Raw genomic sequence first — 21,723 nt, 5'->3', positions numbered from 1 at the left:
GATTATCAGTTATCTGTCATGCTGTTTTCCAGGATAATGCCACTACAGGACCATGCCACTACCACCCCTATAGCTCTCTTTCACATAGCCATGTCTTCATAGGTGGCATTTATTTAACACTTTGATATCTTAAAAGGTAGTGGTCCCTATTAGTGGACAAATAGTAAAATGCCTATGTGCCTACTAAAACAGGAGAGTGGAATTTAGAAAATATTTAGGGTACATACAAAGATATTTTGCTCATTAATAAAATATCCTGTGGATATTTGTGGTACAAGATCTATGAACACGTATAACTCCCTAGGAGCTTCAAACTCAATTCTCACCACTTCTCTATTGTGAGCATCTTTATGGAGGCCTTGACTCCCACGTCCTTAGGTGTGCTTCAGCACCCATGGAATTTTTCACATATTAGATCATCCAGAAGATGTTTGTTGAGTGAATGTCTATATGTATAGAGTTGAACATATAAATAAATAATAAAAATACTTGAGCATGGTGGGGCACACCTTTAATCCCAGTTTTTGGGAGGCAGAGGCAGACATATCTGTGATTTCAATGACAGTCAGATCTACATAGTAATTTCTAATCAACTAGGGCTACACAGTGAGACCCTACTTCAAATAAACAAACAAAAAAATATTAAAAGGAAAGAGAAAAAACTTGTTTTAAAAACTTATTACATCTCTATTTGCATAGTTTTCAATTTAAACTGCTGCTAAGACATTCTCAGTATCTTAAGAGCTGACTTTAAATTAAATTAAATCCTTCATATTTTTGTAGAGAACTATCAAAAAGTCCTTAAAAGTAAACAGCCGAGCTAGCCATTCAATAAATGCTCAGACCTTTCAATAAATTTTCAGTCCTCCTTGCCCTAATGTATTGTCATTAACTTAAAAAGTCTCACCTGAGACTAATATTTCTCAAGCTACAACAGTCCCTAACCATAACTAGAAATGATCCTATAAATTTAACCTGGATCAATGGCTAGTAGGCACTATGTTTCATACAATTAAAGGGTACGATTGTACGTTTCATACAATTAAATGTTATGGTGTGAATTTATTTGTAGGAATTTATAGGAAAATAGGGTTTTATGGGGGAAAAAAAACACCAAAGCACTTTTTATTTCTTTCATTTTTCAAGCCTGAACTGGTGTTTTCAGGTATCACTGTAGCTCTCAGATCACCTGGGACATTCAACCTGTCACTCGAATCACCCTTGAACTGCTGTCATCACACCATGGCTATTACCCCAAAGCCCCATGGCCTGGGAAACTGGAATTCAAGGACTTCCCTTTACAAATTCTAGCTTTCTACCCAGACTGAGTCTCCATTAGGAAAAGTGGCCATTGCAGAATTTGGGTAGACCAGTTGTCTCCTTTTTGCGTTCATCTCAACAAGTACAGCACCACACAACAAAATGATGTTGTCATTCACTGAAAGATTCTTAAAAGTGCAATAGATGGTGAGGCATTAGTAGGAGGATATCATTCTGATAATGTGTCAATCTTCTCTTGTTCTACTATTAGTACTAACCTGGGGAAAGATGGATGGCTGGGCTGGGAGGGCCTTTTCCTTCCTAGGACACTAACAGCACACACTGTTCATTTTCCTTTTGTGTTCACCAGAACCAACTAACAAGGGAGCTATGCCCTAGCTTGTCATGTGATTTAGACTGGGAAGCTGATGTGACAGTGATAAGGGGAAGAAGAGAAATTCATAGTACAGACTATTAGGAAGCACTGACCTGGCCAAGGCAAAAGTGGTACTTTTTGGTAAATTTCAACTGTTTATGTAAATTTCAACATTAACGTTAAACTGCAATGAAGAGGAGGAAGAGGAGAACGAGGAGGAGGAGGAAGGGGAGGGGGAGAAGGGGGAAGAAGAGGAGGAGGGGGAGTGGGAGAGGGAGAAGGAGGAGGGGGAGCCATCAAACCAATACCCATGCATTGGTCCAGCATTCAGACTCTTGCTAACCAGTCTCAAACACACATCTCTTCCTCCAAGGACACAGGCATTTGGCCAGGACCATTTCTTTCATCTCAAAAACAGGAGCATTATGTTAAGTAATATTTAAGGTCCTATCCAGTTCCAAGATAGCTTCTCTGCTGAAAATCTTGTAAGTGTAAACAAACAAACAAACAAACAAACAAAAACAAAAACAAAAACCAAAAAAACCATTTAGCAGGATAGACACATGATCAAGGCCAGCCTAGACTACACAGGGAAGAAAGACTAAGAAAGCACTCACTGAACAAATGAACTCCTCCAAGATGTTTTTTTATGAAGGCACTGTTCCCTAGAAGATGGCATTAACTATAGCTACAGTTAGAATTGTTATTATATACTAAGTGGTTTTTTTCCTTTTATTGCATATTTTCTTTATTTACGTTTTAAATGTTATCCCCTTTCCCAGTTCCCATCCATAAACCCCCTATCCCATCCCCCCTCCCCCTGCTTCTATGAGGGTATTCCCCTCCCCAACTACCCACCCCTTCCCGCTTCCCCACCCTGACATTCCCCTACACTGGGGTATCCAGCCTTCACAGAACCAAGGACTTTTCCTCCTATTGATGCCTCATAAGGCCATCCTCTGCTAAACATGTGCCTAGAGCCATGGGTCCCTCCATGTGTACTCTGTGGTTGGTGTCTTAGTCCCTGGGAGCTCTGGGATATCTGGTTGGTGAGCTGAAGGAGTTTGCAACCCCATAGGAAGTATGCTAAGTGTTATTACATATTATAGTAAATCTGGAGTGAAGACCAAAACCACATTTCCGCCTTCCTTTGCCTGCCCTCTAGTGGTAGTGTTGAGAAGTGAATTAACCAAAAGAATTAACATGGGGTCAGAATTCCAAGCCAACCTCCGCCCTGTTGGAGGTGTTCTGGGATTTTAAGTTTGTTTTATTTCTAAGTACCTGAAATAAAGAAGAATCTAGAAGATAATGTGACCTAGATATAGTACTTCCTGAAACATTAAAGCAACATAGGGATTAAATGTTACACACTGAGAACACATGAAAAATTTGATTTCTAGGTAAGATTCCCACATACTAAATAGCACAGGTCCTCAAAGCCACAGGAGAAGGAGAGCAGGAACACTAGCAAGTCTCCAGAAGACCAACCCCCACATCCCAAGCAATGGCCAGGTTTAGAAAAGACAGAGACAGCTCTCTGGGGGCATGTCCCAGTGCTTCTGAAATTCCCCTGCAGAGTTCTGTGAGCGGAACGTCCAGTGGGGCAGCTTTCTATGTAAAAGGTTTATGTTTTTAAAAGTATTTTAAGGGTAAAGACTTTCTCTCCAACTTTAATAATTTCTCCCATTTACTCAACACCGCCTTTATCATCATTGAGGAAACTACATGCGTGTTCATTTCCTCAGCATGGCAAATTCGACCCACTACTGTCTAAGTTCAAGTTCTAAAGTACTAAAGAAGTGCCCACTTTTAAGGTGGCTGAAATGTGGAAAGAACACTTAATAATGTGAAAATCGAACAGCACTGAAAGATCAGTGTCTGGAAATGTTTTCTTGCAAGAAGGCCATGGCTGTTTCTTGTATGATCTCTCTCTCTCTCTCTCTCTCTCTCTCTCTCTCTCTCTCTCTCTCTCTCTCTCTCGCTCTCGCTCTCTCTCTCTCTCTCTCTCTCGCTCTCTCTCGCTCTCTCTCTCTCTCTCTCTCGCTCTCTCTCTCTCTCTCTCTCTCTCTCTCTCTCTCTCTCTCTCTGATCTCATGCTATGGAAACAGCATGAACAGTTGTAGGAGGTCTGGGTGAGGCTGTGGAGGTACAAGGAAAACAAAAGCTTTAAAGGCTTTAAAGCACGTATCTTTCACAGATTTACTTGGAAAACTTCAAGTTCAAGAACGCGAAAACTTCCGACTTTTGGGATTCACTGGAAAAGGTAAGGAAGGCAATATTCTCAAACATTTCTTCGTCCAACTTAAAAGTGACGACATTTTAATATCACTAGCTATTTTTAATTTCCCTTTATTTATAAATTAATGGAGCCCCATTGTCCCCCCCCAACAACAGGCAAGTAATCAACCAGTGAAAGAAGTAATGGACACCTGGACTAGCCAGATGGGCTATCCTGTGGTTACTGTGAGTGGAAAGCAGAACGTCACCCAGAAACGCTTTCTGTTGGACTACAAAGCTGACCCTTCCCAGCCACCGTCAGCACTTGGGTAATGGTGACCCACTTACAAGAATAGTAGACATTATTCAACAGAAATACTGCCCGTATGTTTAGGTCCTGCTGTCAGGGTATGATTGGCATGTGACAGTATAAAGGTACAGCCTTTAGGCAACAGAGAGTTCGAAGCTAGCCAAGTGACAGACCGAGTAGATGCCTACTTATATCTTCTGTGTAAACACCAAAGAATAGACCAATGGAAGAAGTTAAAGACAGGAGGCTGGGATGGTGTCGGACATGAGTGGGTGGAGCTGTAGGTGGTGTGGAATGCTGTGAAAAAGGCTGAAGAAGAAATCGTGGCCCAAAAGGAACAGGGAAAGATGCTGACAGATAATAACTGGGGCCTCCCTGTCCCTAGACAGGCTCTGCTCTCCTAGTGTACAGTGCGCAGTAAAGAGTTGAGAGGAGCTGTGAGAAATGAAGCTGAAAATAGGTCGAGCAATGAGTCCAGAGTGTGCCATTTGGACCTACCCTTCCACTTTGTTCCCATTCATCACTCTTGCCCTCGCTGTAGAGAACTCTCAGAAGTCTGGCAGCAACAGCAGGCAGGAATCCAGATGGCTTGCTTCCCGAAAAAATAGACTAAAAGAGTAGAGGACAGCCAAAGACTTCCACAGTACAGGCTCCAGAGCAAAGACATCCTTGCAAGGAGAGCAGGTTGGGCCTCCCCTAGGACCTGCTCATGGGTGGGAGAAGCTTATTTCCAAAGCCTGTGTCCCCCGTCTATAAAAGAGACGGCATCCTATTCCCTAAGAATAGTCAACTTGGTCTTGAGATATGATTTAACTGGTAAAACACTTGCCGTGTAAGCATGAGGGCCTGAGTTTGCATCCCTAGGACCTGTGTGAGGCCGGATAGAGCAGCATTCACTGGCCACCCCAGTACTCCCATGGCAAGAAGCATGGTGGCTTTAGGACACTTCCCAGAATCCTTAGCGGGTCTGTGCACACCAAAGTGGAATAGAGAGACCGTGTCTCATATGGCGTGCATGGTAAGGACCAGTGCCTCAGTTTATTCTCTCACCTCCACACATGTGCCATGGCATATGCACAGGCACTCACAGACAGACACACACACACACCACACATGCAAACTCGAAACAGTAACCGATTCTCCTTTCTTAGACACCAATAGATAGTGGGGGATTAGAAGACACATGAAAGATCTCTAAGCATAAAAGCTTAAACCCCGGGTGGACAAACGAAAAAGTCCTGACTCTATGAACATTATTTAGGAACCAGAAAGAAAGGGAAAAAAGGGGGGGGGGGAAGAAAGAATTTTATAAGAAATATTCAGAGATTTTTTTTTTAAACTGTTGTGCTTATCGTCCAAGACACAGTGCCTTAGAAAGGCAAGTTGAGAACACAGAAGGAAAGACTAAAATTTTCACTGAAGTAAATTTAGGAGAAATTCTCCAAAAATAGAAAACAGACACTAAATGATGGTAAATATGGGAAGGCAAGTGTGAAAGCCTAGTGCCCGAGTAAGAGGTGAACAGCTAGGCAGAGTGGCAGAGTCTGTGCGCAAGCGTTAGGACCTGACGCAGGTGTGGCGAGCTGCGTCTCTTCCCAGCTGGCAGGGATACTGTTTGTAGCTTGTCCTTGGCCCCTGTGGGTGAATCGCATGGAAATGTACAAACCCTAGAATTGTCCTCTGAGAGTTGGTTGTGAAGTGTGAACTAGCCCTCAGGGCTTAGTCTCATTCTACAGCACAGCAGTGACACCGAGAAGAGTAGGGTGAGGAGACTCTCACCTAGAGGCCTAGTTGTGGCCCATAGAGAAGCCTGAGAATGATTTTGTTTTTTAACTCTACTGTTACGGGAAATAGAAGTAGAAGTAACATAACCATCCGGTGCTTCTCATGGTTAAAGTAGAACATATTGGGTAATAAGTTAGTCAAGTTATACTATAGAGCCAAGCTGGAAGCTTGGGCCAAGGGGAGGGATGTGTCAACCTAGGGTTTTCAGCACCGGCTCTACAAACTTTTTATTAATTATGAACTAAGGTACAAATTGCCCAAGGTAGATTCCCATGGCCATTTAAGCAGCACTTCACTTTGAAATTTAATCAAATTATCTCACGTATAACACACAAATTTATACAAACTCATCCTCTAAACTCTACTAGTTAGTTATTTCTAAGCCAGTGGTGGCACACACCTTCAATTCCAGCACTTAAGAGGTACAGGAGACAGGTCTCAGAGTTTGAGGCTAGCCTGGTCTACAGATTGAGTTTCAGGACAGCCAAGGCTATATAGAGAGACATCATGTCTCAAAAAAAAAAAAAAAAAACAAAAAACCCAAAACTAATAATTTCAAAGTGTGAAGATTCAACTAACATGTACCAATCTGTATTATCTACATTTTTATTTCCTGTATATTTTTATAAATCTAATAAAGATCTAGGGTCACTGGCTTAGTGGGGGAGGGCACATGCAGCCAAATCTGATGACCCACATTCTTCTCTGGAAGCTACACGTTGATAGGAGAGGACCCACTCCAACAAGTTAGCCTGTGACATCCACATGCGTCCCCTCCAGACTGAGTAAATAAGTGCAAAAAAATCATTAAATCCACGTACAGAGCATATCAAAAGACATTTCATCATGTTAGAACTAAAGGCCGCAAACTTTACCAAACAAGATTCTCCCCCTAATATTAAACATGACTACTGAGTTAAGATGCTTGAAGAATTTTGACCGAAATCCAAGCCAGTATGTTATTCTCTTTAATTGGGTAGATTTTTTGGAAAATGTCTATAATATAAAGCCAGTAAAGTGTGATAATCTCAGAATTTACAAAAGTTAGGAGACTTAGCATGATGGTTTGTATATGCTTGGCCCAGGGCACATATTAAGAGTTGGGGCCTTTTTGGAGTAGGTATGGCCTTGTTGGAGTAGGTATGGCCTTGTTGGAGTAGGTGTGTCACTGTGGGCCTGGGCTTTAAGACCCTTATCCTAGCTGCCTGGAAGCTAGTCTTCTCCTAGCTGCCCCCAGATGAAGATGTAGAACTCTCAGTTCTTCCTGTACCATGGCTGCCTGAATGCTGCCATTCTCCGCCTTGATAACAATGGACTTAACCTTTGGTCCTGTAATCCAGGATGAATTGAATGTTGTCCTTATAAGAGTTGCCTTGGTCATGGTGTCTACACTATGGTTACTACACCATGGGTGCACCAAAACCCTAACTAAGACACTTAGCCATTATCAAACTTTGCCCCAGTGCTGTAGACACTTGTGTACAGTTACAGAGTTACTTTGCATACCAACCCACATACTCCCCCAAATAAGGGGAAGATAATCAGACTTTCAGGACATCAAGCCCAGGGACCAGCCCCAGGGTCACTGGATGCAACAACTATTCTAAGGACATCATTCTGGTCCAGCCCAGCCATCCCAGCGTGAATACTGGGTAAAGTGGGGTGTCAGAGCACATCACCTGTCCTTGGGCATTACCCCACTTTTTCTAACTCCTTTATACTTTTAGCATTCAGTTTGAGTGGAGAGAAGTTCACCCCTGCCCACTTCCCAGGCACCTTTCGGTCTTTGCTGCTACTTAATTCTTCCTGAAAAGACCCTTGCATCTCTTTTGTGATGATTTCGATGTTATTCTGTGTAATATTTATATTACTGTATGTCACATATAAGGTATCACAAGATCAATTATTTGGGGGGAGTTAAAACCACATGAAGGAGGAAAATGACTAGATATGGTACAAAGAAGGTATTTTGGGAAGCTTTAATAACTACAAACTTTGTAGTTACTATTTTGTCTCAGTAAAGTAGATTGGACAACTTTAATACTACTAGACCTTTTCGAGGTTAAATTTCCAAGGCATCCCTCACATGGGTAATAAGCATCCAGTGGGAGGTTTCACAATAATTATTCTCTCCTGTCCTACTTGAGAACTGATTGACTGAGCCTCGGTTAATAGGAAGAGGGGCCTGGGGAGTGTACAGGAGACTTCATTTCCCCAGGATTTTATATTTCAGGTGGGAAAAGGGGATGACTATAGCATGTACGAAGAACTTCAAGTTCGAAAGCAATCATGTGTCTATACACCACACCACCAAGCACTGAGTAAGGACTACAGCTATTTGACATTCTTTGGACATTTGGATCTATTTTATGAAAAACAGATGTGGAAATCAAGGCAGAAAGTGATTACGCAACTCAAGGTTGCCCAGAGAGGAAGTGATGGGACCTTCATTTTGAATGCTGGCAGACTAGCTCCAAGACCCGGGTTGCATAGGAAGACTGGGAAAGTGGGTGAGGGAGGCGAAGAGGGGAAGCTGGAACAGGGATGCAAACTATGGTGGAGAAGTTGGCTAGTATAGTGTGAATCCAAGGGGCCTGAGGGAGGAAACTGACAGATGACATTTGTATTTTCCCACGTTCACTCCAGTGACCACATGTGCATTGGATGTTACAGTGTGTAAGGCAAGAACAGCCTCTGTCTTGCAAAATAAGCTTCCACTAGGCAGGTTTCCCAGTAATTGTTTCTTCCTGTCATATGTCATTATTGAGCCAAAGTCAGCCAGCCCTTTCTTTGTTTCAGCTAGAGGGATTGGAGCAACAAACAAGCAAACAAAAGGCAAAACCAGACATCCTTGGTTATCACTTTCCCTCTATGCAGACCCCTCCCCTAAAAAATTACAGCCAAGTGAACCAATATATCATTAGGAATAAAATCCCATTTTGCTATAGAAAGTTTTAAAATTTTATTCAGCAAGAAAGGACAGTTGTAACATTTATACTTAATGTTTTCCTTAAGTTTTTAACCAGATACTGTACACATCTTATTGTGATTCCTAGAGGCATGATTTTTAGAGATCATTTATCATGAAGTAGTATTATTTGTCTGTGTTTATAAAATACAATTATATATTCATAGGAAACTTGTTACAAATCGATTGTAGCTGAGCAAAGAAGCAAGAGACTTTAACACCGAAGCCAGTCTTCCTTTTGTTTCCCTTTATTAAAATATTAGATTGCAATAAATACTTTCAGGTACCCTATTATCTTGTATTATTAAAGTTTTTTTATTTATTATATACGAGTACACTGTAGTTGTCTTCAGACACACCAGAAGAGGGCATCAGATCTCATTACAGATGGTTGTGAGCCACCATGAGGTTGCTGGGGTTTGAACTCAGGACCTCTTGAGGAGTAGTCAGTGCTCTTAACCACTGAGCCATCTCTCTAGTCCTATCTTAGATAATTAGCATACATCAATAAGAATCTCTAGGCAGTACCTTCATCCACAGTGGGGAGGAGGGAACTGGTCCTTTCCTAGGCTAAGGCTCAGCTCCCCTCTGTCTGAGTTGCTCTTTTCTGGTAGAAAATGGTGCTCTCAGTTACTCTGTGGGCTGAGTGACCTCTTCTGACCTCTTCTCTTTGCTCAATCCAAGACTAGGAGAAGTGTAGAACAGAAAGTTTTATCATTCAGATGAACCCTATGTGGGTCACATTGTGGCCCCCACCATCTCTTCAAATGAACCATTTCTCATCTCTGTCTGTGGGATTTCTTCCTATCAGGATCTTGGGCGCCCATTCTACATTAAGAGACAGAAGACTGGGAGTAGATGTGCCATCCTAAATCATTAAGTCAGTGTCTGTGGAGACAATTAGAGTGGTCATATTTAACACTGATGGAGCCTGTAAGACAGTCAGAACGGTAATTACACCTTCAGGAATGATCCCTGATGCCGCTGAATTTAGATAGCATGTAACAGCCTTTATCATTGCATTTACGTGACTTCCAATCTTAGGCATATTATGTTCCCAAATCTTTTTCTTTACCCAGTGGAGATGAGGTACAATATCATGATGCTAAAATTAAAAGAGAGTGGTGCCGCTGCCTTCTTTCATTTTGACTTAGGACACTCTCAGACATCCCAGGATAGTATGTCTTGTACCTGTTTCCAGTAACACATCTTCTTTCTATGATATAGTCCCAGGGAAGCGACCACCCTATGTGAAGCTGTGCTCACAGATCACGAAGCCCCTGGCTGTTCCAGAAGTGTTGGGTCAGGCTGGCGCTAGGGAAGATGGGGAAGATCGACTGGTCTTCCGGTTAGCACCGCGTTAGCAGCGTGGCAAGAATATAGAATGGGATTCTTTACAATGCTGCTTTGTTCCTCTTCTGAGTAGCTGTAAAACTCCCTAAAAACAGATCTGGAGATGGCAAGTGAAAGTGACTTCTTAGGAAGGCATAGGGAGCAGGGGGAATGGGCAGTAGTGTGCTGTAAGAAGCAGGACCTGAAGAGAATAGCTGTCTGCCAACCGTGGGGAAGCTCTGTAGCCTGCTCAGATGTACTTGGCAGATTAAATAAGATAGGTTGTCATACCCATCCACAGTGACATTCAGAGAAACACATTTCCTGGAACTTTGGATTTTCAGGCTCCAGCAGCCTAAGGGCATCTCCCAATTAGCCTGGTTGGAAAGCATACCCAGTTAGGGAGGGGAGGGGACTGTAAGGAGGTGGCACTTGGTAAGCCTGAAGCACCCAGGGTATTCCCTGCAGAGCCAAGGAAACCACTGGTCTACTGAACCATGTAGCCAGATATTCTACTGGAGGCAGGAAGGTGGCAAGTTCAAGACTTGCTTGGGCTGTAGAATGAGTTCAAAGCCAGCCTGGGAAGTTTAAAGGGGCTTTGTCTCAAAATAAAAGTTAAGTCGTTGTGGGGAGAGGGAGGGAAGGGAATGGGGGCTTATGGACAGAAAATCAGGAAGGGAAATAACATTTGAAATGCAAGTAAAGAAATATATCTAATAAAAATTTTTTTAAAAAGTTAAGTTGCAGCTCATTTTAAAGGGCATCCTTGGCACGCAGGAGATCCTAGAATCAACCCTCCAACTCCACAAAACTGACACAAACAGTAGAACAAAACCAGCACCCCTTTCTCCTCCCCTGATGTGATTGAAATACAAAGTAGTAAAGAAGAACACTCGGGGACTCCAGAAGGAAACTTAGCTGGTGATTTTCCCTTGCAGCACTGATGTGATGGTTGCAATTACTGAGTGAATTTTAGAGAAGAACGTGTAATGCTTAGTGGGTAGGAAGGTGGAATTTCAATATGATTTGATAGGAAACTCGTCGTGCTAGAACCTGCATAGGCTCCAACGACGAAGCTCTCTGCATTGAGATGCAAAATGCTACGTTTATGCAAGTTGCATTGTGCAAGATACTTATTTTAAAGCGTATTTTGCAGAATATTGAATTTTTCTTCTCCCTTATCTAATTTCTATATAGATTTCTACATTTTGTGGATTTATAAATAATGAGAATTATATGGCATGACATATCTTTGTCCCTGGTTTTACAAACTGTGAATGTTGGGTACTACGCACTGGCCAATCATTTATAAGGGAAAAATGTGTTCACCCGTTGATTTTGATATTTAAGGTTTTCATGATTAAGTTAAATGTTTCCTTCTTTTTTAGTTACACATGGAATATTCCAATCAAATGGACCGAAAATGGCAATTCAAATATCACAGTCTACTATAGGTCAAACAGAGAAGGTAAATATTACCTAACACATTCATTTCTTCTTTGAATTGATGCATTTCAGTCAACCAACAGAAGTCTAGCAAAGCAGCAGTTAAGCCAAAACTCATAAAAGTCATTCCTCAACTAACTTACCCACAAGTCTAAACTTCTGTCTACAATGAGAACTTCCCCACCTTGACATGATCCTTTTAGTGATTTATCATGGCAGACAGGGATAAATCACCAGAGCCAAAGGAACTTTACTTACCTGTCCATCATTGGAAAACCAAGCCATAAGATTCTGACCTTTCCCAGCTTCCCCTGACCCCATCCTTCTGTTCTTCCTTTTCTCTTCTTCTTCTGCTCTTTATATCAAAGAAGGAAGACATTGAATAATCTTAAAATATTACATGAATGGCCTGCTTTTTAAATGTTCTCTTTCAATTTAGAGAAATCAGCTGCAGATGTGTTTCTTGTTCTCTCTCCATTGATTTTTCTTCTCCTTATTTGAAAAAATTTTGGGTTCTTTTAAAAACAAGGAGATCTTATTACAAACATCCAAATTGCTTGGGAAAACACAATAAGTGAGAGAGATTTTTAGCATCGATCCCAGGAGAACCTTGCTTTTTTTGTTCGTTCATTTGTTTTGCTTTGTTTTGAATTATTTTACTTGTACATCTTGCCCTTCTATCTAGAATTCAAGTCACTGAAGAGCAGACACTATCTTAGTACACCTTGTATCACAGAGACTAAGCCATGGAGAATCTTGCTTTTTATGCTTTGACCATTGTAATTGTTTTTGCATTGCAAAACATTTCTTATCTAAGACAAAGTGGATTTCTTCTTTCTGTCTTTCTTCTTTCAGTATGTTCTGTAGGCTTTCTCTGGTGTTTCTTGAAGCTAAAAGCATCCTACATTCCTTATCTCTACCAGGTTATTTTTCTTCAAATCTCCCATCTAAAATGGATAACCTGAGCTGGGGTTATGGTTCAATGGGTACAATGCTTACTCAGCATGCATGAAACCCTGGGTTCAGTTACCAGCGCCACATATAACCAGACGTGGTGGTGAGCAGCTATAATCCCAGCATTCAGGAGCTAGAAGCAGGAGGATCTCAAACTCTAGGTTATCACTGGGTTACCTAGTGAGTTCAAGGTTAGCCTGAAGTCACGGGCAGCTTGAAATAGAGGAAGCTCTGGCTCAAAATACATTCAAAATAAAGTCTATCATCCAATCAATCCTTTTGCATAAGTTCGTAGCTACATGGTTAGCAACCTCTGTCCTCCACATGTCCTCAAGCAACTTATGCCAATGAGGACTTAACTTACTCTGGAAATTAGTTCTATGAATTGATATAATAGTATCTTTCTGCTGTCTCATTTCAACTAACAGATTTTCCAGGGTTCATTCGTACTGTGGCAAGGATTAACCCTTTGTTCTCTTATATAATGAATATACATATTCATTAATATGTCTTCTTTTCTTCATCTGTCCATCTTTGGATCTTTTTAATCCTACAGAATACTGTTAGAATTAAAATCATTTGTGTAGTAGTTCTTCTGCCTCGGGTGACTTTCATCTTTGCTATTTCCTTTTCCCTTTTCACTTTTGTTATAAACTTTCCTACATGTTTAGTTCTAGTGTCAGCTCTCCCGTCTTTGCTATTATGAAGGTAAGACTCATCTCTGGGCTGTTCCTGACAGAAAGCATGTTCATAGAAAACCACACCCCCATTCGTAGGAAACCACACCCCTTCGCAGGAAGCCACACCCCCTCCATAGGAAGCCACACCTCCTTTATCGTTTATGCTAATGACTGTTAGGACATTGTGGCCAACGACTCTGAATCCTTCCAAAACTACCAGATCAACGCCTTTTTGTCTCAATATTCCACGTGTGTATGCTGTGACTGAACTCTTAAGTTCAATGTCTTTTGGCCTATCTGCAGACTGTTTTCCTACTCACAGACCCGTGCACCAACAGAAAATGAAGATGACAGAAAGAGAAATAAGAGTGAAAATGTCCCACGTCTCTCATAAAAGACACGATAGGAATGTTGGGATTTGAGCACCTTTGGTTGAACTGTCACCACATATTTTCCGTTGGTTGCTGTGCTTAGCTGAGAGAGGGTCAGAAGACTGTCTCGGCAGCAGCTTGATTTGCTGTTCACCCATTTAAAAACATGAATAATTCATCCACTCTAACACAATTTTTCCAGTATTTTAATGGAGTGAGGATTTCATAAAGAGAATGTTCTAGATAGTGGAAGCTCATTTCAAGTACTTCAAAAAGCATATATCAAGAACAAATATTCTTCTAGTATTTGTTATATATTTATTAGAAATAATTTTTGGACTACTCAATCCTTAATCATTAGTTCATTCTTTCAGGCAAGTTTTTGGTTTGTTTGATTTTGAGACACTCTCAGGTCAGCCTGGCCTCACTTGTTACATAGTCAAGGATGACCTTGAACTCCTGACTCTCCTGCTGTACCTGAGAGTGCTGGAATTGCAGGAAGGAGCCTGCACTCCTGCTTTATACCACGCTGGGGAAGGACTCTTACGTGTCATGCTTCCTTGGCAAGCACTGTTAGCTACATTCTTAGCTCAAGAAGATATTTCCAAAAAGCAGTTTTTGGGGGCAGTTTGGGATTGAAGGCCAAAAGACTGAAGGTAACCTTTCCAATCTTGTAGTCTGCTATCTAGGGCAGGTCTTTGGACAGACAGGTTCTTCCATAAGAGGCTATTGCCATGACGCAGGTGATAAAAGGCACCCATGGGACAAATACCTGTGCAGATGTATGGGTCCAGGAATGGTTGCTATGCAAAAAAAAAAAAAAAAAAAAAAAAAAAAAAAAAAAAAAAAAAAAAAAAAAAAAGCACACAGGTCGAGAGCTCAGAGGCTTCCTAGATAGAGTTTTAGGGTAATAGGATTGACCAAATACAGAGGGGGTCTGTGCCCTAGTCAGGGAGCAGACTGTGAATGCAAGAGAGAGGGGGCTTTCTGCTGTCTTCACCTCTCAGGCATGTCTAAAAGCATTTGCGTACCATTGGCATATTTGTGCCTTTCTTCCTTAGAGAATAATCTTTTGAGGAAATGAGCACACTTCTGGTTGTTGCGGCTGCTGTGTTCCTTCAGCAGACACCAAGTGGCTATCATAGGTAGGAGTGAATAAATGAATGATTTGGGCGTGGTGTTCAAGGAACTATGGGAACAAACCTACCTTCATCTGAAACTTCAGAGTCACCAGACACAAAACAAAACAAAACAAAAACAAATTAGACATCTCTTCCTACTTCAAAGTGCCTGCTCCATTTCTCAGCTGTGTCATGAGTTCCTGTTTCCTGTCTGAGGACATCTTCAGCTCAGGGCACGGATGACGAATGTGTCCCCAGTATATTGGATGGGCGAGCATCTCATGTTACCTGTCTCATGTCCCTGCATCTGGACACTCTGATGATTCATCGGTTAGAAATGCCCCAAGCAATAATAGGACTTCCGTGATCTTTTATTTACACAAGTATTGTGCGTGTGATATTTTAAGCAGTAGGAAAAAATATGTCGTTTCTAAGAAAAGAAGTAAATCTCACACAAATGTTTCCTGGCTATTCTAACCTAGACACCCTCCCTCCCCTCAAATCACCTTCATTTAGATTGTCTTAACTCTGTTAAAGTGAGCTTATTATTATCAAAGTATATTTTTCTATCTTTACTGCTGCTAGTTGCGGTCGCTGGGATTTCCTTCTAGGCTAATCATTCTGAATACTTTTCTTATACAGCTGATACTGGCAGCCAATTAACCATTGCAACTGAAACCTCATTTGCTCTCTTTTCTTTTTCAACTGAGTTATAAGCTCCTTGAAGATCCGAATACTCATGGTATCTTTCATTCCCCATCTATTATTAATCAGCGCTAGGCACATGGTAAGAATTTGGTAAGCATAACCTCAGTGGAGGGTTATTTACCCAGTCTGCTCTTCCTAGACCTTGTGTTCTGTAATAGTTATGGTATGCCTCTCTCTTGGACATAAGTTGCCACTTTTGCTATAATGATTCGCCTACATTGAATAGAATACCATCTACATGCTTTGATTTGCTGTGCTCTAACATTTAGAAGGACTGAAGGTTGTCACAGGACAGAGAACTCATCAATCTTGTCTAATCACAGTGTTTCTGTAGACATTACTCCAGGGCTGGGGTCTAAGGGAGGGACTAAAACATTATTTCCTGTGTGAAATCAAAGAGTTGACCTAAGACATCCCTGCAGGAGTGGGCTTAAGACATCATCCCAGACTAAGAGTTATAGATGGGTATAGACTCAAGATGGCGATTTTTGTAAATTTCATGTCTGGACTTTATGAATTTAAGTGAGCAAAAGCTGGTATTGTAGAAATAGGATTTACTAAAATGTTTCAAGTGGGTGTGTTCAAATGTTTATTACCAAAGAAATGGTGATGGCATATCATTAAATGTGTCAAGGAGGAAAGGTCTTTCCTCTGTAATTTCAAGCTGAGTCTTGTATAACATACAAACCTGAAGTCAGTTATGCTGGTTAGAACCTGAGTTTGTCAGCTCAGCCCTGGTCAATCAAGTCTTGGAAGATTTATTCACCTAAACCGAACATACAAGAAATTAAACAAGAGTACTAAATGGTGTGTGTGTGTTAATCAGGTATAATGGCCTAATGAACCAGCACACCCATGTAGGCTAATTAGATATCTCATCTCAGTGAGAATATACTGAGTAAGGATTAGGGGATCATAGGATGGAGCCATCACCTTAAAATGCCATCGAATTATGATATTAACACAATGGTTTGTCCAGGAGAGCCAATCATGGCACTAGTAAATGGTCAAGCATGTCTTGATGTGCTGAAAGTTTTTTTGTTTGTTCGACAGCCAAAGGAAGTGTTTCCTAACTCACCAGGTCTTCCAGGTGACTGTCCAGCAAATAACAACTTGGAAATTCTGGTGTTAGTTTGTTTGTTCTTATTTCTTGCAGTTCGAATACAACCTGAAGGTCAGACTCTTTTCATGGGTATTGCTCAACTGGGGCACAGAGAAACAAACCAGGGGGACCAGGTCTAGCAGGGCCTCTATTACTGTATTTTACATCCAGTCCTCAGCTGTGTGATACTACTTAGCAACCAGGGAGACCAGTATGTGTAATGTAGCTCTTCCCTTGTAGAAAGGAACAGTGGGCAAACAACTGACAGGCTTCTTCCGTGTACGCTATTGTCTGCAGACCCCCACCTATAAAAAGATGAGAACTGCAGGTCTGGCTCAGGTGGGCGCTGCCTCCTGGGGCAGATGGGAAACACAGCAGCAGATCTCAGCTATCGCTCTCCCTTGTGTGTGTTCTTCCAAATGAACGTAAGGGAAACCTTTCCTCATAATAGGCAGGTTGCAGTTCTCCGGGCTTTCCTGAATAATCTATTGTGCATTAAAGCTGAAGGCTGAGGGAGGAGGGTTATTCATTCAAGGTCAGTGTAGGCTATATAGCAAGTCCCAGGCCAGTCTGGGCCATAGAGCATAATCTTGTCCCAAAAGATCAAAGAACAAACCAATGAAGCCAACTTCCTTTGCAGGCAAATGTTCTGGGCCAGTCGCTGAGATCTGGGAGAAGCTCGGAAATTATAACTTGCACAATCATGATTTAATTCCTCGCTTCTCCCTTCCTCCCCCATCTCTCTTCTCGTCTCTCCTGTACCATCTTGGGATCTAAGTTGCCTAGGCTGGCCTTCATCTCATGGTGCACAAATCCTCTGATGACAGTCACTTGAATAGTTGGAGTCGTGCATGTAGCACAATTTTGTGGAAAACATTTTTATTTCATTGTGTGTATGTGCACACGGCAAGCATGCATGTGCACTGGCACATACACATTCAACCACGTGTATGGCTACAGAGGTCAGAGGTCAGGCGTTGTCCACCTTAGTTCTTTGAGGCAAGATCTCTTATTGATCCCGGAGCTCACTGTTTTGAGCAGATGGGCTGGCCACAAGCCCTGGGGAATTCACCTTTGTTTGCCCTCTTAGTTCTGGGGTTACAGACTTGTGCCTCCATTGGGGTGTTGGGGATCCCAGCATGAGTCTTTCATCTGTGTGACCAGTCGTTTACTCACTGGACCATCTCACCAGCCCTGAGAGGGAAATTTTTTAGAAAGAGCTCCTACCCAGGCGTAACTTGTTCGACACGTTGCTGCACAGAAAGGGTGAGAACAAGAACATAGAACACGGTCACTTATAAGGTGGATGGTAAGAGTCCCTTGTGGCCATTGTGCGTACATTTTCAAATACATAAAGTAAGGTTTCATAGTGTGATTCCAATGGCCAAAGATTACTAATCCTAGGAAGAGAAGGTAGGGTGTCATTGTGTGTTTTATGTTTGCTCATGTACACATGCAGAAGCTTTTTATGTGCATACACACAAAGAAAATTTAAAAATTTAAGCTTGATGAGTACTTTTTTATATTGTTTTGCACACTTTCTGGGTTGGTTTTGTTTGAAACGGGGTCAATATTCTAGCACAGATTAGCCTGGAATTTGCAGCTACCCTTCGGTCTCGGCCTCTCGAGTGCCGGAATTACAGTACGGGCATGTATCACCCTGCCTGGGAGTCTTTATACTTTATTTTCCAAGAATCCCATAAAGAACACATGCTGATATTATAATCACAAAATAAAGAAACAAACACACGCTCTTATGCCCGTAGGCAGACATTGGCTGTTCAGTTCCACTCTCTTCATCTTGTCATGGGACAGCCCCACAGTTTGCCGTTGTCAACTGCTCTCAAAGTAGCATGAACTTGGGGAGCCCGTAACTACTGACTTCCGCAGGGTCTCGGCTTCCTCATCTGTAAAGTGAGAAAAATCACAGTAACGTTAGACAGGCTTAACTGGGTCCACATAAAGCACAGTAAATTACTGCAGTATTTAGATGGATTGCCAGGAACTTCTCAACGTTATTTATATTTGCTTGGCTATTTCTAGAACTGGCAGCCTATCCCGTTTCATAATAATGGGGAGAGCTAGCATCTGTCGGTCACATAACACCAAACGAAGTGACCCTGTGTTATCTGCGTTATCTCACTTAATCTTCACAACAGCTCCAGAAGGATTTTTATCCCCACCCACCCCCCAACCCCCACGTTTTCCTCCTGGTAAACTGGGGCACAGGGAGGTCAAGTGATCTGTCCAGAGTTACCCAGCTTGCTGGTCTCATAGAAAGGACTTTATCCCAGGTCTGTCAAACTCAGAAGTCCCTGTTCTATCCTCAGTAACATATGGCTTTACCCTTAGCAAGAAACTCTCCTCCCAGTACAAACATTCAAAGAGGGAGGTTGCCAAAAGATTAGCTTCCTTTCAACAACTTCCCCATGGCCAAATGACAAAGGAAGATTAATACTGCACCAGTGAGGTAAGGGTTTATATTTTGTCAAGTACCTGTTCTGGAGGTTCCTAAGAAAACTTATTGTCATGTTGAAGACTTGACTCCTATATTATGAAAAACTACGGGGGCCCTGGACATCTTCCAGACCTTGCAAATGCTTCCAAAATTTAAATCACTTTGCCTCCCAAACTTCGCCTCCTCCTGTTGGCAATGCCATCACTCATTTGACTGGGCGAGCCTTCGCCCCTCCCCCAGGCAGGAGGCGGGGTTACCGCTGCCTTTACCTCCAGCAGGTCTCTCTGTTTCCGCTGTGGTCGGATCAGTCCAAGTTCAAACCCTTTCTTGTCCCAGGTTATGACAGTTGGGTTCCAAGCGGGCCTTCTTGCTTTTAGAATCTAATCCAAAATCTCTCCCACGGCACTGTCAAAAATTCGTTTTCTGGAAAGCAGTCTTAGGCGTGTCATTTCCTTGTTTGACAATCTTCTCTGTGTTTTTGCCACCCAGAGGATGAATGCTTTGGCACAACATTCGTCCTTAACACTAAAGCCCTGGGCTTCGTTTCCAGCCTCGCCTGCTGTTTCCCAGTACGATTCCTTACACTGTTCTGTCTTAAACTCCTTCAAGTCTCTCACTCATTCTAAGTTCCCATACCATTATCTGAATGGTTTATTTTCCATGAAGGCAAAATATATATTAATGGAAAAGTATAGAGGTGATGCTGACAAATACTTGTGACGTCAGAGCACATTTTATTATTTATTATTAATTATTATTAATCCTGGAAGAAAATTTTGTAATTATATTTATGGACAGAAAATATGGACAGTGTACATTTACCCCAGCTTAGTGGCAAGTTCTTTAGCCTTTGCCTTTTCCAGCTTGGCAATGCCAGCCGCAGGCTTAGGACCCAGGATGTTGCCTCCCCAGAGGCAGCGGCTCTCGTCACATCTGTCATTGTAACTGGTCCTAATAGCTTCCACCAGCTTAGCCAGAGCACCCTTGTCTTCTGAGTTAACCTGTGTGAAGGCAACAGTGGTGCAGGTCTTCCTGTGGACCAGGCGCCCCAGCCTGGCCTTTCCCTTGATGATGCAGTAGGGCACCCCCATCTTTTGACACAGGGCAGGCAGGAAAACCACCAGCTCAATGGGATCTACATCATGGGCAATCACCACCAGCTGAGCCTTCTCGTTCTCCACCAAGGTGGTGACCGTATTGACCCCTGCTCGGAGGACAGTGGTCTCTTAGTTGCCAGCAGCTTTCTTCTCAGCATGGACCAGCCGCCTTTGCTCCTTCTTTTGCTTTGTCTTTGGCCTGTACTTGTGGGCAAGCTTCAGCCGCTGAGTCGCTGTTTGCCTGTTCAGGGCCTGGGGGAACTGGTTAATGGCAGGAGGTACTGTGAGCCGCTTATAGAGGATGGCTCTTTGTCGCTGCAGCCTGGTGTAGTGGGGCCATTTTGTCAAACAAAATGTTAGATCTCTCTTGGGCTGGATGTCCTGCCCAATGCCAAAGTTCTTGGGCCTTTTCTCAAGCAAAGAATTGACTACCTTTTTGACTTCCTGTTTCTTCACGATGGCGGAGGCTGGGGCCACCTTCTTCCCCTTGACCTTCTTTCCTTTGCATCTTGCTTGACTGGAAGAGAGAGGGAACCACAGGGATTATTTTTAATGTATATACTTGACCTAAATTTTAAGTGTCTCTCCCTTTAGCACTGGGCTTCTAAAAGCCTGATCCTTGAGCCCTATGCTACGTATTGGATGGTGCTCTGGGAAAGTTGATTTGCTAACTCCCCTGATGGAAAAACACCATTTCATTCAGCTGAAATAAGGACGTAGATGACCTTGCAGAGACAAATCTAATAGAAAGCATAAGTGGGAAGAGGATGGCCAAGTGAGAACATTGCATTTGGGTTCCGAGTCAATTGTGGCATGTCCTTAAAACCTCAAACTGTCATGACCTGCTCACATGATCATTCTGCTTAGCAACAGTTATTTCCACTAGCTACAATGTTAACATATTTTGTTTTGGGAATTAGACTCAGGGGCTCCTTCCTGCTAGGTAGGCAAATGCTATACCACTGGTCCGCATCTCCAGACCTGTTTTAATTTTGAGACAGACGTTCAGTAGGTTGCGCAGACTGGCATTGAACTCACTGTAGTCCAGGTAAGTCTATAAGCTGCCACAGCCTTCGGAGTAGCTGGAATTATAAACATATACCAGCAGGTCCAGCTTCCGTGATGATTCTGAGAAGGCGTTCTTTAAATGCTGCCATCTCAGCCCTTCTCCACGCTGTCCTAGTGAACAGCCTTCACTTTGTTAATGCATCACACTTGGGAATGTATGGATCACTCCCGGGAGGCCTGGATTTCTTTGTCCTTAGGCACCATTGATTTTCATTGCAGGACCGGCCAGCTTCAAGTTATTGCACTCTGGTGGCACGCTGCTGCCAGGGGGGAGTGTAAGCTACAAATGGCAGGATGAGTGTTGACATTACTTATTTCTTGTTCATCTTGTTCACCCCAGTGACATTCTAAAGTTAGGCAACTAAATAAGAATTAGGCTTAGGGGCTTTGGGTCTAAATCAAACTCGACTCCTTGAGCTAATATTGCTTTTCTTCCCTTTTTTCTTTTTGCCCTCTGGGTCTAATTTCTC

General features: G+C 42.4%; 1 protein-coding gene and 1 pseudogene across 1 annotated transcript in view; one reads left to right on the top strand and one right to left on the bottom strand.

Annotated features, from left to right (window-relative positions):
- The window catches only part of Enpep (glutamyl aminopeptidase), a 69,961-nt gene that overhangs the window by 32,124 nt on the left and 16,114 nt on the right, over positions 1–21,723 (top strand). Inside the window, 3 exon segments of the mRNA NM_022251.2 lie at positions 3,834–3,899; positions 4,031–4,182; positions 11,637–11,716. Coding sequence (NP_071587.2) covers positions 3,834–3,899; positions 4,031–4,182; positions 11,637–11,716 — 298 coding nt within the window.
- LOC134485687 (large ribosomal subunit protein eL8-like) lies at positions 19,907–21,043 on the bottom strand (annotated as a pseudogene).

The sequence above is a fragment of the Rattus norvegicus genome, chromosome 2 (assembly GCF_036323735.1).
Source record: "Rattus norvegicus strain BN/NHsdMcwi chromosome 2, GRCr8, whole genome shotgun sequence".
NCBI lineage: Eukaryota > Metazoa > Chordata > Mammalia > Rodentia > Muridae > Rattus > Rattus norvegicus.
The sequence above is the reverse complement of the archived record's forward strand: the minus strand, read 5'-3'. Positions and strand labels throughout refer to the sequence as shown.